The 19955-nt window shown below is 39.2% G+C and overlaps 1 protein-coding gene across 1 annotated transcript in view; it reads left to right on the forward strand.

The window, feature by feature from the left end:
* LOC146632308 (voltage-dependent calcium channel subunit alpha-2/delta-2-like) overlaps positions 1-16434 on the forward strand; it is a 36897-nt gene extending 20463 nt beyond the window's left edge. Inside the window, exons 5-38 of the mRNA XM_085354269.1 lie at positions 2819-2863; positions 3247-3382; positions 3473-3604; positions 3721-3778; positions 3873-3923; positions 5426-5525; positions 5616-5777; positions 5893-6003; positions 6126-6204; positions 8052-8101; positions 8279-8368; positions 8473-8538; positions 8963-9037; positions 9136-9210; positions 9397-9468; positions 9736-9807; positions 10803-10864; positions 11017-11093; positions 11177-11237; positions 11312-11409; positions 11496-11586; positions 11673-11735; positions 11823-11926; positions 12411-12509; positions 12624-12715; positions 12798-12845; positions 13512-13583; positions 14521-14673; positions 14763-14815; positions 15014-15069; positions 15280-15403; positions 15510-15619; positions 15721-15803; positions 16321-16434. Of these exons, the coding sequence (XP_085210395.1) occupies positions 2819-2863; positions 3247-3382; positions 3473-3604; positions 3721-3778; positions 3873-3923; positions 5426-5525; positions 5616-5777; positions 5893-6003; positions 6126-6204; positions 8052-8101; positions 8279-8368; positions 8473-8538; positions 8963-9037; positions 9136-9210; positions 9397-9468; positions 9736-9807; positions 10803-10864; positions 11017-11093; positions 11177-11237; positions 11312-11409; positions 11496-11586; positions 11673-11735; positions 11823-11926; positions 12411-12509; positions 12624-12715; positions 12798-12845; positions 13512-13583; positions 14521-14673; positions 14763-14815; positions 15014-15069; positions 15280-15403; positions 15510-15619; positions 15721-15803; positions 16321-16434 (2934 nt within the window). The remainder of the gene's footprint in view (positions 1-2818; positions 2864-3246; positions 3383-3472; positions 3605-3720; positions 3779-3872; positions 3924-5425; positions 5526-5615; positions 5778-5892; positions 6004-6125; positions 6205-8051; positions 8102-8278; positions 8369-8472; positions 8539-8962; positions 9038-9135; positions 9211-9396; positions 9469-9735; positions 9808-10802; positions 10865-11016; positions 11094-11176; positions 11238-11311; positions 11410-11495; positions 11587-11672; positions 11736-11822; positions 11927-12410; positions 12510-12623; positions 12716-12797; positions 12846-13511; positions 13584-14520; positions 14674-14762; positions 14816-15013; positions 15070-15279; positions 15404-15509; positions 15620-15720; positions 15804-16320) is intronic.
* The last annotated feature ends 3521 nt before the right edge of the window (positions 16435-19955 follow it).

Below are 19955 nucleotides of genomic sequence, written 5' to 3' on the forward strand. Positions count from 1 at the left end.
AAGATTAGCAATTTTACTCTTTGGGTTTTTAAAAAATAAATATTTGTATAGAGATGGTGTTGTTTCCACTTGTAACCAGTATGTATGCTAAGCTGAGCAACCCAGCCTGCTTAGCGTGGAGCTCTATATTTAGCAGAGGGATATAAGAGTGATACCCATCTTCTCATCTGTCTCTTAGCAAAGATAGGAACAAGCATATTGTTATACATAAAGGTGGCATGATGAGAAAGAGACAGACTGAAGAGACGATCTGAGTAAATCCTAAACGTCTCCTTTTTTATCATATATGAATGAAACTATCCTTTATCGCTGCTGACAGATTAATGTTAGAAGAAGCAGAGCTCATAGGAGAAGTTAACATGCTGGATGAGCAGCATCATTTCTTTGGACTGACTGAAAAAGAACACTGACTGATAGCTCGGTGTTTTCAGAGGTGCTAAAACTTTATATTACTAACAACAGGATGACTAACGGCAGACTGATGGAGTTGTCATGTTAAGCTCGATTTAGGCTAAGGCGCTCTTTGGAGATCAAATCTGGTAATCAGAACAGGCCAAAAATAGGAACACATCCACCTCAGTGTAGATGTCACGCGTACTCTGAAGTAAAGACAGTAACAGATGGCGATGCTCCACACAAGCCTAACAGCCTGTCTACTGATTTGTAATGTGAGAGTGCTGAACAGAAAACAGTACCGAACAATAGGAAACATTTGGTGGTTACAGCATCACAAATGCAGCTTTTCCTTTTTTTTTAAATGTAGTTTTAAACTAAAGACTTCTGTACTTTTTTTGGCTGCTGTTTAGATGAAAGTGTTACTTTGGAAAGCTCTTGTGCTTTTTGTTAACATTTTATGGATGGAGGAATCATTTTTTGGGCTGTTACTCCTCTCTGGGAAAAAATGTTTTGGATCCGTGCATCCAGCTTGGGGTCTCGGAACAGCTGGTGCCTGTCCCCCCCCAGCTGTGACTGGGCAAGAGGTGGGGTACACCCTGGAGAGGGGCCTGACCGAGAGAGACAGAAAACAACACAGTCTCAAATCCCTGGATTCAAACTGCTTCTATTTGAGGTGCTCATTGGAAAAGATACACATGAGCTAAGTCACGAAAGAACGTCATGATTTATCAAACAGGATTCTCTAGGTTTTGGGCACAGCCATGTTCCTGGGAGTCTGGTTGTTGATTGGTGTGTACCAGTTTGTTGTGTAGGATGAGAGTCTTCCTAAAACTGATCAATGGTGGTTCAGAGGAGATCTGGGTCATTACATCATCACTCCCAATAATACCCCAATTCCTGTCATTATATGTTTATTTGTCTCTCCCTCTGTACTGTATGTTTTCCCCCAAGACTAATTCATGTTTTATTAGTTTTGGAACTAATAAGGTTTGTGTGTCCAGGTGTTGGATAGTGTTTCTATATCTATGTTCCTGAAAACGCTATTTCCTTAGATTTAGCCTCACAGTCCTTTTCCTGGGTGCAGACTGTCCTCACTCATTAGATTTGAGCAAAAGGGACATTTTCTTTAAGCCACTTTGGGTGAAAGCTGCTGGTGTGTACCATAATGTTTCTATCTGTTAATTTTCTAAATACAGATGTATGCAAAGTCCCTTTATTCTCTTTAAAGGTTATAAGATATAAGAATTTTATTTTCTCCCTGCTGTACACTAAAATAATTTAAAATTGGGATTGATTTTATTTTAAAAAACATGATCCAGATTAAGACAAACAATCTTTTTCTGAATAATGTGTTTGAAAAAAACAAATATTTCTTTTATAATTTAACAGTTTTCTTCCCTTTGACCCAGTTATACACCTGCTTAAGGGGGACTGAAAAAGCCTCCATAGCACATCCTTTGGTCTGTTTAAATACTGTTTAATGTTGTTAGTTAACGTCCATTCAGTCAACGACAATAGAAAATCATTAGGTGGCATTACATGGTCTATAGTCATGGGATTCAGTGATTCAACATGTCTGCTAACATTGTCTCTGCATCTACATTTAACTAAGAGCAACAACTATAACAAGGCTTGCCTGCTGAAATGCATTGGGGGGTTTTTTGGGTTTTTTTTTTTGAGGTAAACCTGACCGTCCTATAAGAATAAAGGCATTTTACAGTATTTGAAATGAGACTGCCTTGGAACTTTTTGATGATTTATCCACAAAAGCATGTTGAAATCCTACCATGAATAAAAAAAAGCATTTCAGCAAGTTCCTGAAACTTCAGACAATATAGAAAACATTTCTGACCATCCAGCTAGTTATCAGCACACGTACGGCATCCATGCTCGTACGGGGGTTGTATGCAGGTATGAGTGACTTGCATGTCTGAGAATGTGAACGATAAATACAGATTTAGTAGGAGTATGCACAACTCTAAATCATGAACATGTATAGGTAGCTTGTCCACTTTTTATAAAATATAAAGAACAGAGAAGGTCACTCTTACAGATAGCTAAAAGAAACTCATCTCAGAGTGAATGTTCACAAGTGTACTCATCAGTGAGTGGCCTTGTTTATTTCAGCAGCATCGGACCACATTTAATTCTGTATATAATTTTAAAAAATATTACTTAAATTATTAAAAAGACATTAATTTGTTTTTTTGTTTGTTTGTTTGTAAACAAGGTTGTAGTATTTAAAAAATGCAGTTTTGGACTTTCGATGGGCATCATTTTAAATGAACATACATTCTAAGTAGTGGCTATGCTTATGAAGAACTGTGCAGAGACAGACTTGACACATGCATGCATATGATTACTTGTCCTCAAACTGTTTCACAGTTGCAGCCTCTTCATATCTCCATCTGTTCTCTACTAGGAGCTGGACATGGCTTATTATGATTCCAAGGCAGAGCTGGATTATGTGAGTAAGGGACAAATAAACTGAACTTTTATTAAAAAAAAACTAAGTACAGTAGTACCTTGGTTTATGAGTATGATTCGCTGTTGCTCGCAAACCAAAACCCTCGTATGTCAAAGAGAATTTTCCCCATGAGAAATGATTGATGGACTGCTCCGAGCTCCCAAAATATTCACATAAAAATCATTTTTAAAGGTATTTTCTATATAAGTCACTGACTATGAGTTTTTTGCTCATTACTCGTAGGTCAAGTTACTCGCAATCCGAGGTTCCACTGTATTTGGCTTACACTTACTTGACCTAGCCTGAATTGACTCAACTACAGTATTAATATTAGGGAGAGAAATGTGTTTGTGCTTCATGTGCTTGTCCTCCTGTTCATGTAGTATTCCATGGATGGAGAAGGAGAGGTGGAAAATCCCTCTCACATCAAGCTGGAGTTTGTGTATGACCCAAACTTCAAGAATAATGTCAACTATTCCTACACAGCTGTTCAGATTCCCACGGATATTTATAAAGGAGGTAAGTAGAGTCCCCAGTCTGTAAAGACATGTTTGCAATTAGCTTAAGGTTAAGGTGTGTATTTAAAATATTTCACTGTTTGTTGATTAGCTCCCGTCATTCTAAACGAACTGAACTGGACGCAGGCGTTGGAGAAAGTCTTCATGGAGAATAGTCGAGAGGATCCGTCACTGCTGTGGCAAGCATTTGGGAGCGCGACAGGAGTCACTCGCTATTATCCAGGTAGGTTTTAGTTTTTAGGTTCCAGCTGTCAGGTAGGAGGTGAATAAGCCAAAGTCAAAGTAAATACTATGACGTGAATATTTTCTTCTGTTTTTTTTTTTTTTTTTTTTTTGCAGCAACACCCTGGAAAGCTCCTGATAAAATTGACCTGTATGATGTCAGGAGGAGGCCCTGGTATGCGCTCCAGCTTTAAACATGTTTACATGTGGGCTGCATGCATTGGATTGAAGCAGATGAAGTTTTGTGTCCTCTTCTTTGTTCCCCACAGGTACATCCAGGGTGCCTCATCCCCCAAAGACATGGTCATCCTTGTTGACGTGTGAGTAATTCTGCTAAACTCCTTTTGACCCATTCAGAGAATGAACATTCATTTTTCTTATGGTTATCTTAGTTTAGTATCACAGCTGGACACAAGCAAAGGCTAGACTGGCTGGCAATGTACAGAGAGTCCAGGAAATCGCTTTTTTCTGCCCATGTGGGGTTTTTTTATTCTGATTCTCGGATTTTTCTTGTAACATCCAGTCGTTTTACTGAATTTCATTACTTTTCTTATGCCCCTCCTGAGTTTTTCTCTGTGTGCCTCTCACTGTTAAACATGCAAATTTCACCTCTGCCCTTCTTTCATTTTGCTCCCTGTTTAATTTTGAAGGTTAGAGCTTGGGATTAAATGCAAAAAAATGCAAAAACAAATTTTCAGATCTATTCTTCCATGCAGTATTCATGAGCTTTATTTTTTAGCCACATTTTTACTGTAGTTTTTGAGATCACATTTCCACTAGTACTGCAGAAATTTGTGTTTTGTTGAATGCAAACTGTACAAAATTAAAACAGAAGTGGAAAGTAAAGGAGTGAAAAGTACCATTATATAACCACTGAATATATTTATCAGTGCTGATCAATCGCTGCAGCAGGAGAGATTTTGCAGCACTACTGAAGACTTTAGTGGAGGCATTATGAATTATTCTGTTCTTTTTAAACTGGCCTCTTGAATTATTTTAAACCTGGCTCACGAAGAGAGTTTGAAAGTTTTCAAGAAAAAGAATCTTCACTTTGAAGGAGACTTTTACAGTTACAGTACAGAACTTTTCTGTTGAGTTTTTATTTCGAGCTCCTTGGGGCGACTGTTGTTTTGATTTGGCGCTATATAAATAAAATTGAATTGAATATTGCCAGACATACTTGTATCAGGCACAGCAGTGAACCAGTAAAGTGCCCTTCCTGTGAGTGTGAAGAAGTTTAATCCCTGAGATACCTCAGTATAAAAAAAGGTGCAATTTCAGCAGTAAGTCTCAGGTTTTCAGTCTTTGTTGACTTGTGGTATAAACATTGTTAAAGTAAAATTAGTTTTTTTCATAGTAGGTAGTGAAAAAACTGAGGGTTTTTTTAGTCATTTAATTGTTTATTTATCACTTACTGTAATTACTTTGGTATAGTATGAATGCTTTGGTTGTAAAACATATGAAAATACACCTGAAATTCCAAAATCTATGCCCTCTTTCACATTTTCCAAAGTCATTCAATGGGCTAAATTAAAGTGTTGGCTGACCCAATTTTGGTCCCTGAGCCTGAAATTTGACACCCCTGTGTCAGTCTATGCTCTCCACAACTGTCGATTGGCATAAAAATGGATAAAATTAGATCGTCTTTAGCATCATTTTGCGAGTTTTAACTACATCTGAGCCAAAACCTTTAGGATTAGTTAATACTCTTGACACATAAATGCGTAATTTTTGCATTCCCTCATACAAAATTATCTTCTTGCCTTTTGTTTGTCTCCACACAAGTATTTATTTAAGCATGTTTATTCTGATGTTTCCTCAGGAGTGGCAGTGTCAGTGGACTCACCCTGAAACTGATCAAAGCGTCAGTGATGGAAATGCTGGACACTTTATCCGACGATGACTACGTCAATGTGGCCAGGGTTAGCATATGCTACACTTACTGAATCTGAACACTGCTTTTCCATCATTTCCCCTGTTGTTTTCAAACTGCGTCTGCTCCTGTGTTTCAGTTTAATGAGAAGGCTGTGGCTGTGGTCCCTTGCTTTAGCCATCTAGTCCAGGCTAATGTGCGCAACAAAAAGATTTTCAAGGATGCAGTGCAGCAGATGCAGGCTAAAGGCACCACTGACTACAAGTCTGGATTTCACTTTGCCTTCAATCAGCTATTAAATGCAAGTCATCTATACTGATTTTGTTTGACTTGGCATTATGTGATAAAATAAAGGTTCTGCATGCAGTTTTACTGCATTGACTGACATGTGCATTTTGTTTTTTCCTAATTTTCAGAAAACAAATGTCCCCCGGGCTAACTGCAATAAAATAATCATGCTGTTTACTGACGGAGGAGAGGACCGAGCTCAGGATGTTTTCATGCAATACAACTGGCCCAACAAAACGGTCAGTTTCTCGTGCTAATCAGACACCTCTCCATTACCTCCTGCATTCGAGCAGGATGTTTCTGTAGTGTCTAATCACCCTATGACAGTTAATTTGACATTTTCTTTATTCACCCATGTCAGGTTCGAGTATTTACCTTTTCTGTGGGCCAGCATAACTATGATGTCACACCCTTACAGTGGATTGCGTGCACCAATAAAGGTGAGTTCAGCTTCATATAATGTAGACTACAAAAGGATTCAGTCCATGGTATTAAAAACTGTTTTGAGATGATAAGATAAGATGATGAGAGGATGTATTCTGTGGATCACTTGATAAAAAAAGGTAATGATAAATAAAAATATTTGTAGTTTTACTACTTTTTTGTTTTTTGTGGCTTCATGCCGAGAAAAAGCACTGAAATGTGTGCAATGTTTGGCTAGATGAACTTGCACTATGTCTTTGAGGATCTAGCAAAAAGCATATAATAGGGCATCAAAAGAGGGTTCTGATGACACTCTGGGTCAACCATGGGTCAAGCATTCAAAGCAGCTGACATGCAGGGAGGTTAGAGTGGGTGGAGATGAAAATCAGGGGTCATTTGTGACTGACAACAGCAAGAGTGAAAGGAAAGCTTTATAAGATGGTGGTGAGGCTTGCTGTGGCACAAACACAAATACAGGAGGCCGAGCTAGAGGTGTCAGACTTGAAGATGCTGAGATTGTCATCGTAATTGCCCGGGTGGGACAGAATTAGAAATGATGACATCAGAGGGACAACTCGGGGTGAACAATTTGGAGATGAAGTTAGAGAGACAAGGCTATGATGGTTTGGACATGTGCAGAGGAGGAATAGTGGCTATGCTGGACAAAGTTAAATATGGATCTGCCAGGCAGGAGGAATAGTGGACGACTGATGACAGTTCATGGATGAAGTGATGAAGGACACGCAGAGGGTTGGTGTGACAGAAGAGAATGCTAGGGATAGGGTGAGATGGAGGCAAATGATCCTCAGTGGTCATCCTTAAAGGGAACAGCTGCATGAAGAAGTTTTTACTCATTGTTATGAGTTGAATAAGAAATCCTAAACATCAATATCTGTAAGAATGGGAATAAATAAGAATAGAACCAATAAATAACCGAGCATAATGTAAAACACACTGATCCTGTTAGAGGACTTGACTTTAAGGAGGTGCTGGTACTCACAGAGAGGTCGCTACCACAGTTTTGTTTGTGTAGATATTTTAAGGCCCAACAGTTACTCACTGACACTGAAAACCTCTTTGGCGAGAACGTGGGGGAATGTGGTGCATTTGCCAACGCCTTGAAAAATTCATGCCCGCCGAGTGATATTTTGACCCAAGAGAAAAAGCCTTGTCAGTGTCCTCCTGGTTTGCTAGTTTTGACTGAATAATTGATGGTTTTATAAAATAGATCAGCTGAGCAACACATGTTATATTTTGTTAGCCGTTAAACGTTGTGAGCTAAACTCTCTGCGTCTCACTGCTTTGACCTTCAAACCTTCATTACAAATTCTTTAAGAATCTAGGAAATCCCTTTGCAAAGTTTGCAAAGACAATAAATATGTCAGGCTGTGTCTTCAGGAAGACAACCAGAATATTTAAAAATGCACCATACATTTTTTTATGTGTTTGGAATTATGAAAAAGACAAGCATATGGACGTGGGATAATTTGAAACAATGAATGTTAAGGATGAGGACTGAACAGTCTCAGTCCTCATCCCATCAAGAGATCAGTCATTGGAGATTTTAGACTTCCAGCTGATTGAATGGTCTTGACTGAATTTCATGAATATAGAAACCTCTGTGTTAAAGCTCAGTAGTTTTCTTCTTTAAGCTCTTTAAGCTTCCTACCTGTGGGATTTTAAAGGCTGAGTCACTGGTCTAGTATCATCCAGTCAAATCTAGAATATTTATGAGCACCACTCCAGTGTTGTTGATTTTTTTTTTTTTTTGAAAGAACCGCTCACACATCTCCAATCTCGCTCTCTCTCTCTCTCGCTCTCTCTCTCTCTCGCTGGTTGTCTTTTTTTCTTCGCCGCTTGCCAGGTTACTATTTCGAGATCCGTTCCATCTGCGCTATAAGGATTAACACCCAGGTGGGTTTGTCTAGTGCCTCTAATACAGATGATGCCTGTTTGCTCATTCTCTTTGTGGCACTCGCTCGTCCTATAGAAACATCTATGCTCATTTGTTTGCTCAGCCTTCTCCCAGAAGCCTGATGTTGTCGGTTGTTTTCAAGCTGCGGCCTGTCACGTATCTCTGTGTTTTGTCAGGAGTACCTTGACGTGCTGGGACGCCCCATGGTTCTGGCAGGCAGCGAAGCCAAGCAGGTTCAGTGGACCAATGTGTATCAGGATGCTCTGGTGAGACGGCATGAGCTCATCAAATATACCTAATCCATTAAATACACAATAAGCTCATATAATTTCTAATAAATGTTTTGGGACTTTATCTTTGCACTCTGCAGGGTCTTGGCATGGTAGTAACTGGGACTTTGCCTGTTTTTAATCTCACCATGGACGGAAACTCACAGGTAACAAAACAGGATAATTATATTTGAGCTTAGGTGGATGAGATGGTTTTGCGAGTTACTTATTTTCTTCCTTTTGTCTTAGTGAACAAATACAGACTTTAACTCTAGTGTGTAATATCACTTATTATTTACAATTACTAATGTTTGTATGGCAAAAACAAATATTAGTGTGATCAGGATGCTTCTATACTTACTAATATATTACATGTGATTGAAGCAGTCTGTATAGAAAGGACACGTTTACATATGGGTGAGGTGACTTTCTGCTGCTAAAGTTTTCTAATTGGCTGCTGCTTCCAGCTTCATCAGGAAAAGCAAATAAGCACATCATTTAAAGTGTGACAACTAGTTTGAATAGAAACAATATATAAACAATTTATTTAAATGACTAAATGTACGGCTGCTGTTTTGTCTTTTTCACAAGAATCAGCTGATTTTAGGTGTCATGGGAGTCGACGTGCATCTTGATGAGATAAAGCGACTCACACCGCGGTACAATGTATGTGCATAAGTCACATTTTTCTTATTTATAAGCTGAGATGGACGAAGAAGACCAGCTCTTCACTGCTATTCCTTCTTTTTCTGTGGTTGTCACAGCTCGGGGCCAACGGATACATATTTGCCATCGATCCAAACGGATACCTGCTCCTTCATCCTAATCTCCAGCCAAAGGTGATTCAAATCTATTTCATTTGGTAAAATGCTTTATTTATTCTGTGGGGAGCTGCTTTAAGAAGAAGAAAGTTGGAGGATGGGGCAGTTTTAGGTTTGGGTTTTAAGCATCAGTGATGATGATGATGAATAATTAATAATATAAGGCTATGTGTTAATATCGCGTTCTCTCTCAACTCCTCTCAGCTTGTGAATCTGCCAGAACCTGTGACGCTGGACTTCCTGGACGCAGAGTTGGAGGACAGCAATAAAGAAGAGGTGAGGAACAAGTAGAGCTGTTTTGTTGATGCATGCTCAATCATCCAGGTAAGTAAATCCCCAAAAGTAATCCTGTTCATCTGGATGTAGCGTTTCTGTTGTTGAATTCTTTGTTGTTCAAACTTAGTAATTGTGTGAACAACATGTTTCCTCCTCAGGAGAATCTGCCCAGCAGGATAAATTGTCTGTGTAGGTCATTGAAAGTCGATGAGAACATATCTGTGGCCGATTTAAAAAAAAACTTTGCTCTGTGTTTCCATCGTGTAGATCCGCCGACAGATGATCGATGGAAGACCAGGTGAAATGCAGATCAAAACTCTGGTACTGTCGATTGACGAGGCAAGTCACTTCTCTTTCTGAATGTCTGCACGCATTTCCTCTTTAGTTTGGACTGCAGCAGTTATGAGGAGTTTAACACATGTCATGATGACTCATACTCATAAATTTACAGTGCTGTGTGGTGGGTCCATGAACAAACTGCTTACACAGTTTTTTTTTTTAATCACTTTATTTGAAAAAATAGACCTAGAACTGTAACCAACAACAGTGTTTTTATTTAGAGCAAAAATCCAGCTTAAATGTGTCCGACTCTTTTTTTATCCTTGCAAGCAACCAAAACTGTTTTTGGTCTATAAGTTCCTATTATGAGGTTGATTATTTACGGCTGATTATCCAGTAGGAGGTTTTTGTACCAACCTGGGCTCTTGCTTCTCTTAAATGCCTGCTGATGTCTCAGTGCTGTTTCCTTTATGTTTATCTGTATGTGCATTTGATTTATTTATTTATTAGTTATGGGGGCTCTATCTGACAGTTGGGTATATTTCTGTGTTGTATGGGGCATGGGGATGTTTTATCTCTTTTTTTTGCCTTTTTGTTCTTTATGTAAACGCTGTATGTTAAAGATAAGCTGCTTAGCCTATACAATCACATCATATTACCATTCCTGCATGCTGAAATAAGCGGCTGAAGTCTTGCATTGTCTTTAATTCACAGGTTTTTAAAATAATAAAATAGTTTTAGGTTATATAAGGTCCAAATCTTATTTAATAAAAAATTAGGTATATTTGAGCAAATTTCATACTCTATCTGCAGAAACTGCTGACAGTCTGGTGATCTAAGTTAATCAAATTCTTAAAGGAGCTTGTTATGTGGACTTGGACTGTGTGTAGAAACATAAACGTGAACATTAATTTTACAATGTACAACCCAGGCAGGGCTGCAGTAGTCTGACGAATAGCAAACACAGTTTTTGAAAGTTAAAAATGCTTAAACTTTGATCACTGTACTTTATTAGCTTTGCCTCTTATGTTTATTGAAATTCTTTACCTCTGCAGCGCTACATCGATGAGGTCTACAGGGGTTACACCTGGACTCCTATCAATGGAACAGACTACAGGTGAGCGGATAGAGAGTCATGAATCATGAATAAAAACCAACCAGCTGTGGCCCAGTGAGGCCTGCAGGCACAGATTGATTCACTCCAAGACCCACCATCTTTTTGTATCCCCCATTCATACTGGAATCCTGTCGGGATGCTGCCACCTGCAGTCTCGGTCTAGTATTACCATCCTACAATGAGTACTACATCAAGGCAGATCTGAGCGATGTGATGCTGCAGCTCCAGTGTGAGTACATGGAGGCAGGGTGTTCAGGTTTACATCCAAGGAAACCAGAAGCATTTCACACTCTCTCTTCTTTCGTGTTACAGATATGCAGTCTTTGCTGCCCAGCTCCTTTGAATCATCAGGGCACGTGTTTCTAGCTCCAAGGTGACTATCTTCATCTGTCATGATTTCATTCTTCAGTAAAAGGAAGGTGCTTATTTATGCTGCCGTGTCCGCAGGGAATACTGCAAGCGTCTGCAGCTTTCTGACAACAACACCCAGTTCTTGCAGAACTTTCTGTCTCTCATGCTTGACCTCTCCCCTGAATCTGATGAGTGTGAGTGCGTTAACAGAATGAAAATATCTCACTGCTGTAGACACACCGATAAGATATTCACCACATTTTTTTTAAATATTTTGCAGGTGACCATGGCCTGATCCACAACCTGATTTTTGATTCTAGGATCATCGGGCAGCTTGCTTCTCGTGTATGGAAGAACAAGGACCTCAATTCGTAAGTTTGGTTCTATTGTTGTTGTTGTTTTTTGTGTAAACTACTATAGTGCAAAACTAGAGCTGAAGAAGTAACAAATGTTACAGGTATGGCTTCCTAGCTGTATTTGCATCCACAGACGGAGGAATAACACGAGTTTTTCCCAACATGTGAGTGATAAAAGTAATTACTTATTCAAGCTCCTACAACTTTCCACTTGAAAACTTTTGATGACTTGTGTTCACGTGTTTTTGTAGAGCTGCCGAGTTGTGGGATGAGGACCCTGAACCCTTCAATTCAAATTTCTACAGACGGAGCCTCGACAACAAAGGCTACATGTTCAGATCTACACTCAGATCCTGTGAGTAACTAAGCAGCCAGACTTCACTGACTCAAAGGAGACGCTGATGTAAACGTTACTAAAACAATAGTTTGTCTGGTAATCATGAGCTTGGCATCAGCTGATATTTCAAGCTTATATTTTGTTATGTTTCATACTATTTTAAATAATTAAAATAGTGAGCATTACACATGCTGGTAAGCACGTTTTGTTACATTTGAGCAGAGACAGGCTCCCGCAGTTCCCTAACTTTGTGCAAAGCTAATATAAGTTGCTTCTCTGCTTCAACTTTGATGTTTATTTCGAGCCGCCTGCCACTGAATTAGGTTTTAAAAAACATTTTTAAGGAAATCACTCAAATGGAAACTCTCTCAGGTGTCATTACTTGATTCCTTTACCTATACTTTGATCGTGTTTCATAGAACGTTTATGCAACATCTTAATCCCAAGATCTTGGCTCATTTCAGCCAATTGTCTTATTTTCATGTCCGTGTATTTCCACCAGCTTTGGATGACCCCATTGCAGCAGAAAATGGGACGAGTGAAATTGTGGTTAGTTCAGCTGTGGAGGTTAATTTAGCAGGAAAACTGCTCAGACCTGCAGGTAAGATTTTTATCTGGTCTGTTATACATATGAAATTGGGGTTTTTGGTTTGTTGTGATTCCTGTTCTCGTCCCGTTCTCCTTTTACTCTGATCCTGTGGATGTCGTCCTGCAGTGGTTGGTGGGAAGCTGGACTTGGAAGCTTGGGTGGATAAGTTCAAAATCCTGGCCAGCAACATGTCAGACGGCCGGCAGGGGTCACACAAGGTACAGATTCTGAGTCTAAATCACCTGTTAAAAGCAAATTCACCTAAACAAAAATCTCACATGGTCTCATTTTGTTAAGCAGTGTGGACCTCTGAGAAGTTGCGAGATGGATTGCGAGATGGACACAAATGTAAGCACTTTTCTTTATTTCACTCTCTCGCTGCGCCGCAGCAGGACAGTGCCATCAGTTTAATGACCAATCTAAGGTCCCTCAGTGGTGATTAACTTGATGAAACTGTGATTAATAGACTGGCCTTTTATTTCACGTCATTCACAGTTTGTAGCCCAGAAGAAAACTGTTGTTGCTGCTTGTTTCTCTTTCAGACAACTCACAGAAAAAAGGAATTCTTATAAATGTGTCCAGCGTGATTAACATAATCCACACTGCTGCATGTAAATGGTTATGAGGGTGATTAAAGCTCATAAGCGCTCACTCATGAGTTGTTGTCATAAATGTAACCTTTTTTTTTTAAAGCTACAATATTTTTTCTTCTTCTCTTTTTTTCTCTATAAACTGTTGGGAATCAGCCTGTAACTTCAACTGCTGTCAGCTGAATGCTTGACAGTTCTTGTCACAGCCCCCAAGCCTTAAGGAGACCTTCACACATGATTTAAAATGCAAATGACTGCAATCACAAATGCTTCTACCATATTATTTAATACATTTCAATATTGTCCAGAATATAATAACACATATTACATCTTTTATTGATTTTTAACTGTCTGTTTTCGCTCTAGTAAGATCAAACTTTGTCTTTCTTCCTGTGTTCTGCTGCACCCACACTGTCTTCTGCAGGAACTCGGCTGCTATCTCATTGATGATGGTGGGTTCCTGGTTATGTCCAATCAGGCAGATCACTTCCAAAAGGTATGTCTATGTGCTGTAATGTGTCTACCCTTTATGATGCATGTCATCCATAGCAGGGGTATCAAACATAAGACATAAGACTCGGCACACCAAAGACTCCGATGCAGCCCAGTGGAAAATGAGGATTTAGGTAGAAAATGTAAATTTGGGATTTTCGTAAGTTTTAGAGTAAGTTTTAAAGACCTCATACTGCAAGTGATGATAAAACGTCTGGGCAATGAGCTACTGGGACTTTTCCTGTAACAAACCAATCATTGCCAGGATTTTAAATTATGAAGGAAATCTATGTAAAACTAATTCCTGTGAAACAGGAAGCTCAGTGGTTTCCAGGGACTTCTTTCCACTTTAGTGAGGAGCAGCAGTGCATTTGTCATAGACATAGCATACACACCTGATCAAACTGCAGTCCTCTTGCTCTATAGATGTGAAAAGTCTCTGCTTGATTTGTGCAATAATCATCTATTTCTTTCAGTATATAAAATAAACCTATAGTATGGTCGCAGGAAAATAACAATTTATATTTTAAATCACCTTTAGTATTTCGTGGAGCAGACGTTTTCTACTTGCATCACCAGTTTATCTCTTTCCCTACACCTACTCATTGGATCTTTTTATGCCTTGTATCACCAAATAAAGTAATCATCGTGTATAGTATAGTATGTACGGAGAGGCCTAGCTGTAGTCTTTGTTGCTCTGGATATTTTATCCTGTAGCAGTTTCAGACTCAGACATATATGGATGAATTTGAGGGGTTCATCAATCAAAAAAAGAAGAGGAACTTTGGCACTATGAAATATAAAGTGATTTGGGATTTTTTTTTAATCTGTGAATCATGCAAAGCTTCTATAATTTTGAGCTCAGTGTTGAGCCATTATTCTCACGTTTTTATTGCTCCCTGTAACTGTCTTATTGTCCTTCTTTTTAAAAAAAATCTCAGATTGGTCTTTTCTTTGGCGATGTGGACGCTCCCCTGATGTATGCCCTCTACAACAATTCGATCTTCACTCGACGGCAGTCTTTCCAGTACCAGTCTGCATGTGAGCCGGTCAGCAGCAGCCACACCGGCGCAGCACCGAGAGGTGTTTTTGTGGTAAGAGACAACATCAGGCTGTCAAACTCTGAATGATTAGACAGTCTGAGACGTTTGCCTTCATTTCTTAATTTTCTCTGTCTCTCCAGCCGTCCATTGCTGATGTTTTGAGCTTGGCATGGTGGACATCAACAATGGCATGGTGAGACTTTATTTGCAGCAAATCAGATGAAATCTACTTCACTTTATGTCTTTTTAAAACAGTCTTTGCTGTGTACATGAAAGTGATTTTATATTTTTTGTGTTCGACAGCTCCTGCACGGTTATTTTGAGCTGTTTATATATAGCTCTGAGTTTACTGTTATTGAACGATGTTTTCTTTCTTTAATGTCTTTTTCAGGTCTGTGTTTCAGCAGCTTCTTTATGGACTGGCCTATAACAGCTGGCTCTATCAAGGTGACATGCATGTGAACTGATGTATTCCTTATTGTTTTATATGGTACACAGTAAGAAAGGAAACACACATTGGATGAATAGTAAACTTTCAGGAATTTCACTGTATTCTTACTTTGTTATTTTCCCGTCATCATTAAGTAAGTGTTCGACTGCAACTAAATAATGTCATTATGTTATAAGCTGATTTTGAACATGCTTTTGTTTCTTTAGCTGATGTCCTCATCGAAGGCTTTGAGACTAAAGAAAGCAGCTGTGTGACCATCCAAAGCCAGTTCTACTTCACAAACACCACAAACTCCTACAATATGCTGCAGGACTGTGGAAACTGCTCCAGGTGAGTTTTCTACAGAATCAGCAAAATCAGCTTGCAGTGTTTATGAGCTCGCAGCCCTGTGCTGTCCATATGGAGCTGGCTAAATACTTGTCACTGTCTCCTACAGACTGTTCCATGCAAAGAGGATCGAAAACACAAACCTGCTTTTTGTGGTCGCCGAGAAACTGCTCTGCCAGTCGTGTGAGATTGAGACACTGACCCAGGTCAGAACAGAGTGTATCCTTTCTGCTGTCGAACACTTCTGACATTTTCATTTTTGTAGAGGTAGAAGATATGTTTTTATGTTTGCTGTTACCGCCATAACCAACAACCAACAGTTCAGGAGGAAAATCCGTGTGAAGTATTGAACAATACACGATATCGTAAAGGCCCGACTTCCTGCTTTGACTACAGTGCCTTAGTAAGTGCCTGTGCTGTTATTATTCAAAGGAATCATTTTGTGTCTTAGTCCTGAGCGTGTGATAGGAAATTCTGAGAAAAAAAATATTTGTAACGTCACACAAACAATAATTATCAAGAATAACCAATTAAACTACTATCCAGTGACAACTATTTGAAAAAATACAGAGACCTGCTACTAAGGAGGTATATTAGATAGTGATTAAAGTTGAAAATTCAGCAGTAAGCAAAACAATGTGTGGCTCTTCCATTCAGTTGCTTTTGCATAGTAAGTGAACTAATGTCCTAATATCCTATCCTAATGTCCTAAACTAAAGTCCTAATGCTCCCACAACCGTTGGCTAAGGCTAAAACAAATTATTTTTGTAAAACTGAATATTAGGGTTTGACACCCCTGAAAAACATACTGTGGTGTTGTTCCATTGCATGGTCAGGATTAAGACACATTTTCTTACTGTAAGACTCCAGGGTCATTAGTTGTGGAGAACAAAAGGATTCACTTTTTACTCTCTTTGCAGGAAAACACGTCAGAGTGTGGACGAGGTCATTCCCTGCAGTCCTCCATAGGAGTCCTCCTCTTCATTCAGCTCACTCTGCCTCTCTTTCATCTCTCACACATGCAAACGCTCTGACATTTTTGATCTCTGTAGGTTAAGGCTCGGATCTACTGAAGAGTAGATCAAACAGCAACTGTAAAATTCTTCTTTTCTGAACTACAAACAGCTCACAGAGAACAGTGCTTTGAAAGAAACCCCTGGATCAGCTCATAGTGTCTTTTGCCTTATTGCTAATGCATTTCTTGGTGTTTCGGGGCTTGAGTGCAAAACATATGATTATAATGCGTTGCGTGTGCATGCTATTTAAACTGAGACAGCATCTTTACATTTTTATTTATTTATTGCATAAAGGCTTAGCCACGGCAAAAAGTCAGGGAGACGACCAAAGCCACCCAGCAGTAGAAGATTGTTGATCACGTTTGTTTGACTGTGTTTCACTGTCTAGAATCTAATGTGGCAGCAGAACAGTGTATCATATTATTACATTACTCCCTGAACTTCCTAGATGTGGTTAAACACAGTTACTTCATGATTTAGCTTTTTCACATAGGGCCACCTAGGTTTCTATAGCTTTTTTTTTGCTTAATAAATGCAATTATAATTTATAAAGTGCATCTGTATTTACTTGGGTTATCTTTGAGAAAGGACTCAGGAAAGGAGGAAAAACCTTTTTACAGCACTGTACAGTTTATGCTAGCTCGTAGCCTTCGTCCTCCCGGCCTTTGCAAGTGTAGAGCTGTGTATATATATATATCTGTATATAAAATCCATGGGATACCTTTGAGATGCATGGTATATTTTGAATTCTAGTAAAGTACAAGAAACCTAACACTGTATTTACAGGTAGTGTAAAATACGTAATTATTACTTTCTACCACTGAACGTACGAGGCTGTACGCACCATCACCTTTTATTCTGAGGAGCTCTGAGTGGCTTAACAGATGAGTAACAGTTAAATAAGGACAGTACCAAGAGTTTTTAGAGCTTTCAGTACTTAACGTTACTGATCAGCTGAATATATTAAAATGTATATGACTTTTCAACCATACAGTGTCACAGTGTTGTTAACGGTTCAGATAAAGGGCAAACTAAGATATTTAATGGCGTATAGATGGAGATCAATCACTGCCTTGAAAATTTTAATGAAAAAGCTGAATCTGCTGCTGGGTGACTTGAAGACTCCCACCTGTAGGCTGCTCAGATGTTATTTGTGGCACCCATGCTGTTGTTGGCTTGAAATGAATCCCTTGCACCTGTTTGTATTTGCTCGTTCGGTCCCAGCAGATGTCTTTGCACATACAGATCAGGAGGCGCTGCACTTACAACTGTTTTTCACACGACGGTAGATCTGGGCCTTCAACCCACATTCACTTCAGTGTCTTTTGATCCAGTTCTGATCTTTGCCGAGCCAGTTTTAGTACTAAAAATTGGGTCATGCATGACAGGACCCCAAAAGACTTCTCTGTCAAGTATCCTTGCCCTCTAATGTCATTAGATTTAGGCACACGTCTGACAGGATTTAGATAAAAATATCATTTTTTCCCATAAGATATTTTTTTCAAAACTAAACGAGAACAGAGATGTGAAAAGCCAGCGTGACACATCAACAAAGAAGCATCTGTGTGGTTTGCTTGTTTGACTGAATCGTTAAAGCTGAGGTTTGCTTTTTTTCTCCGAACGCCTCCACAGATGCTCGGTATGATCTTGAAGTGCTTCCAGTCAAGTAAGATGTCGTCAGATGATGTGAAATGAAACAACACAAACTAAATTGTCAAACAGTAACTGACTTTGTGAGCTATTAGTGCATCCTTTGTGGACTCCAATATTTAAGTGCTGTGATCATCGGATACTTGCAGTGTAACGTGCAGTGTTAACAGCGTAGTCTATTAGCACAAGCCTCGCAGAAGTCAGCATATTGCCAACATGTTTTTAAACATACACGTCAGTTAGTTGATTGATAGGAAGTCCTTTGTCCCTTTTTCTTGTATTGCCAATGTTTGTCAAGTCTGAATTTATGCACTTATGTATGCTTCTGTATGGGGAATGTAGCTTCTGAAAAACTTTCAGTGTTATGAATATGTTCTTCTGCGCTTTCTGACCTTCTGTCGAGATACCCCTGACGTGTCGCTGATCACTGAATGACTTACTGCGGCAGAACATTTCGGTGTTATCATGCACTAAGATTTTTGACAACAATAGCAAGAAATGTAGCAGTTTTGTAATTTTGACAGGTGTTTATTACACTAAAGATGTTTGGAATCATTTCTTGCATTAGATTAGATAAAAAAAAGAGAAATTTCCTACTTCAGATTAAATCTAATATCTATCAACATATTTGTTGTTCTTAAGTCGACTCTCAGTGTGTGCGCACAGGAGATTTCAAGTTTGTTTTGCTGCATAGTTGGCTTTCAAATTAGTTTTGATGTCAAAATCTGTACTCTTGTTACACTCAGATCAAAGGTAACTTCATAGAAAAGCACCCCCCCCCCCCTCTCCTCCCTTCAGCAGATGAATGAGGAAGCAACTTTCAGCTGTCAAACACTGCACAGTCACACTCTGCTTAGTGAAGCTCTAACATCCCCCGGGTAGCACCAGTAGAAAGAACATATTTTGATTTCTTTTGAAGAAAGTGAAAGACAGGAGCCTAAAACTGGTGCTACGTGTGATTCATGAGCGCTCGCTGCATGCATGATTAAATGAAGAAATCCGTTTTTCCGCAGTGATTCATTCTTGTACGTCTTTTTCTGTAATCATTTGATCTGGTTGCAGAGTTAAGGGGTATTTTTTAAAAATGTGTTTTGTTTTTTTAAAATAATATTTGTAAAAATGCATTTTCTCTCTTCGTCTGCCTGGTGTTCCACCCCGCAGTGCCTTGTTGCACTCGTCATTTTAGATGTCAGGAACATTCGCATCGTAGATGCGGAGATTCACCGTGCAGGCCATGTGAAAGACGCACTTGAATTTCAAGGGTTGCCGTGGTTCAGCTTTGAGAGGACTTTCTGGTCAGGGAATGTGAAAAAAACAAAAATATGCTCCCATAGAACTTTTAAAGGAAAATATTTTTAAAGGAGCGCAGTCGTGAAAGTGCACAACAGAAGAGTCGGCCTCCTTTCCTGCCTTCTCATGGACACGTTTGTCAAATCTACACCAACAAACTGGGCCGCCCTTCTGGCCTGTGTCATCTGATCTCCATACTGTGGTCCAGCCGGGCACAGACACTGTCCATTTACATGGATTTCTACTTTGTCCCATCTGCACCACACTATATTCTATATTTGATGCCTGTTGGAAACTTTTCAGTTGTGACTGACTGAAATGAGTGAATGTTAATGTACAGTATACCTACTGTTGTGCATCTCTGCTGTACCCAAGCATGGTGGGGACCTGGAGAAGCAGATTCAAGCTCAACATTGGTTGAAAACCTCAAAAAAAATTAAATAAAAAAAAAATGCTGCTTTCAAAAGAAGACCCAAAACAGGAAACAGCTGTTCCTCTGAGACCTGCAGTATTTCCTTTAGGTCATTTTGCGTCTTTGAAACAACACTGTTGTACTTTGAGGAAAGAACTTCTGTGGAACTCTTTGTACCCTACAGTAC

This window comes from Diplotaxodon limnothrissa, linkage group LG5, assembly GCF_057381915.1.
Source record: "Diplotaxodon limnothrissa isolate DT_005_m linkage group LG5, D_limnothrissa_male_GT1.1, whole genome shotgun sequence".
Taxonomy (NCBI): Eukaryota; Metazoa; Chordata; class Actinopteri; order Cichliformes; family Cichlidae; genus Diplotaxodon; species Diplotaxodon limnothrissa.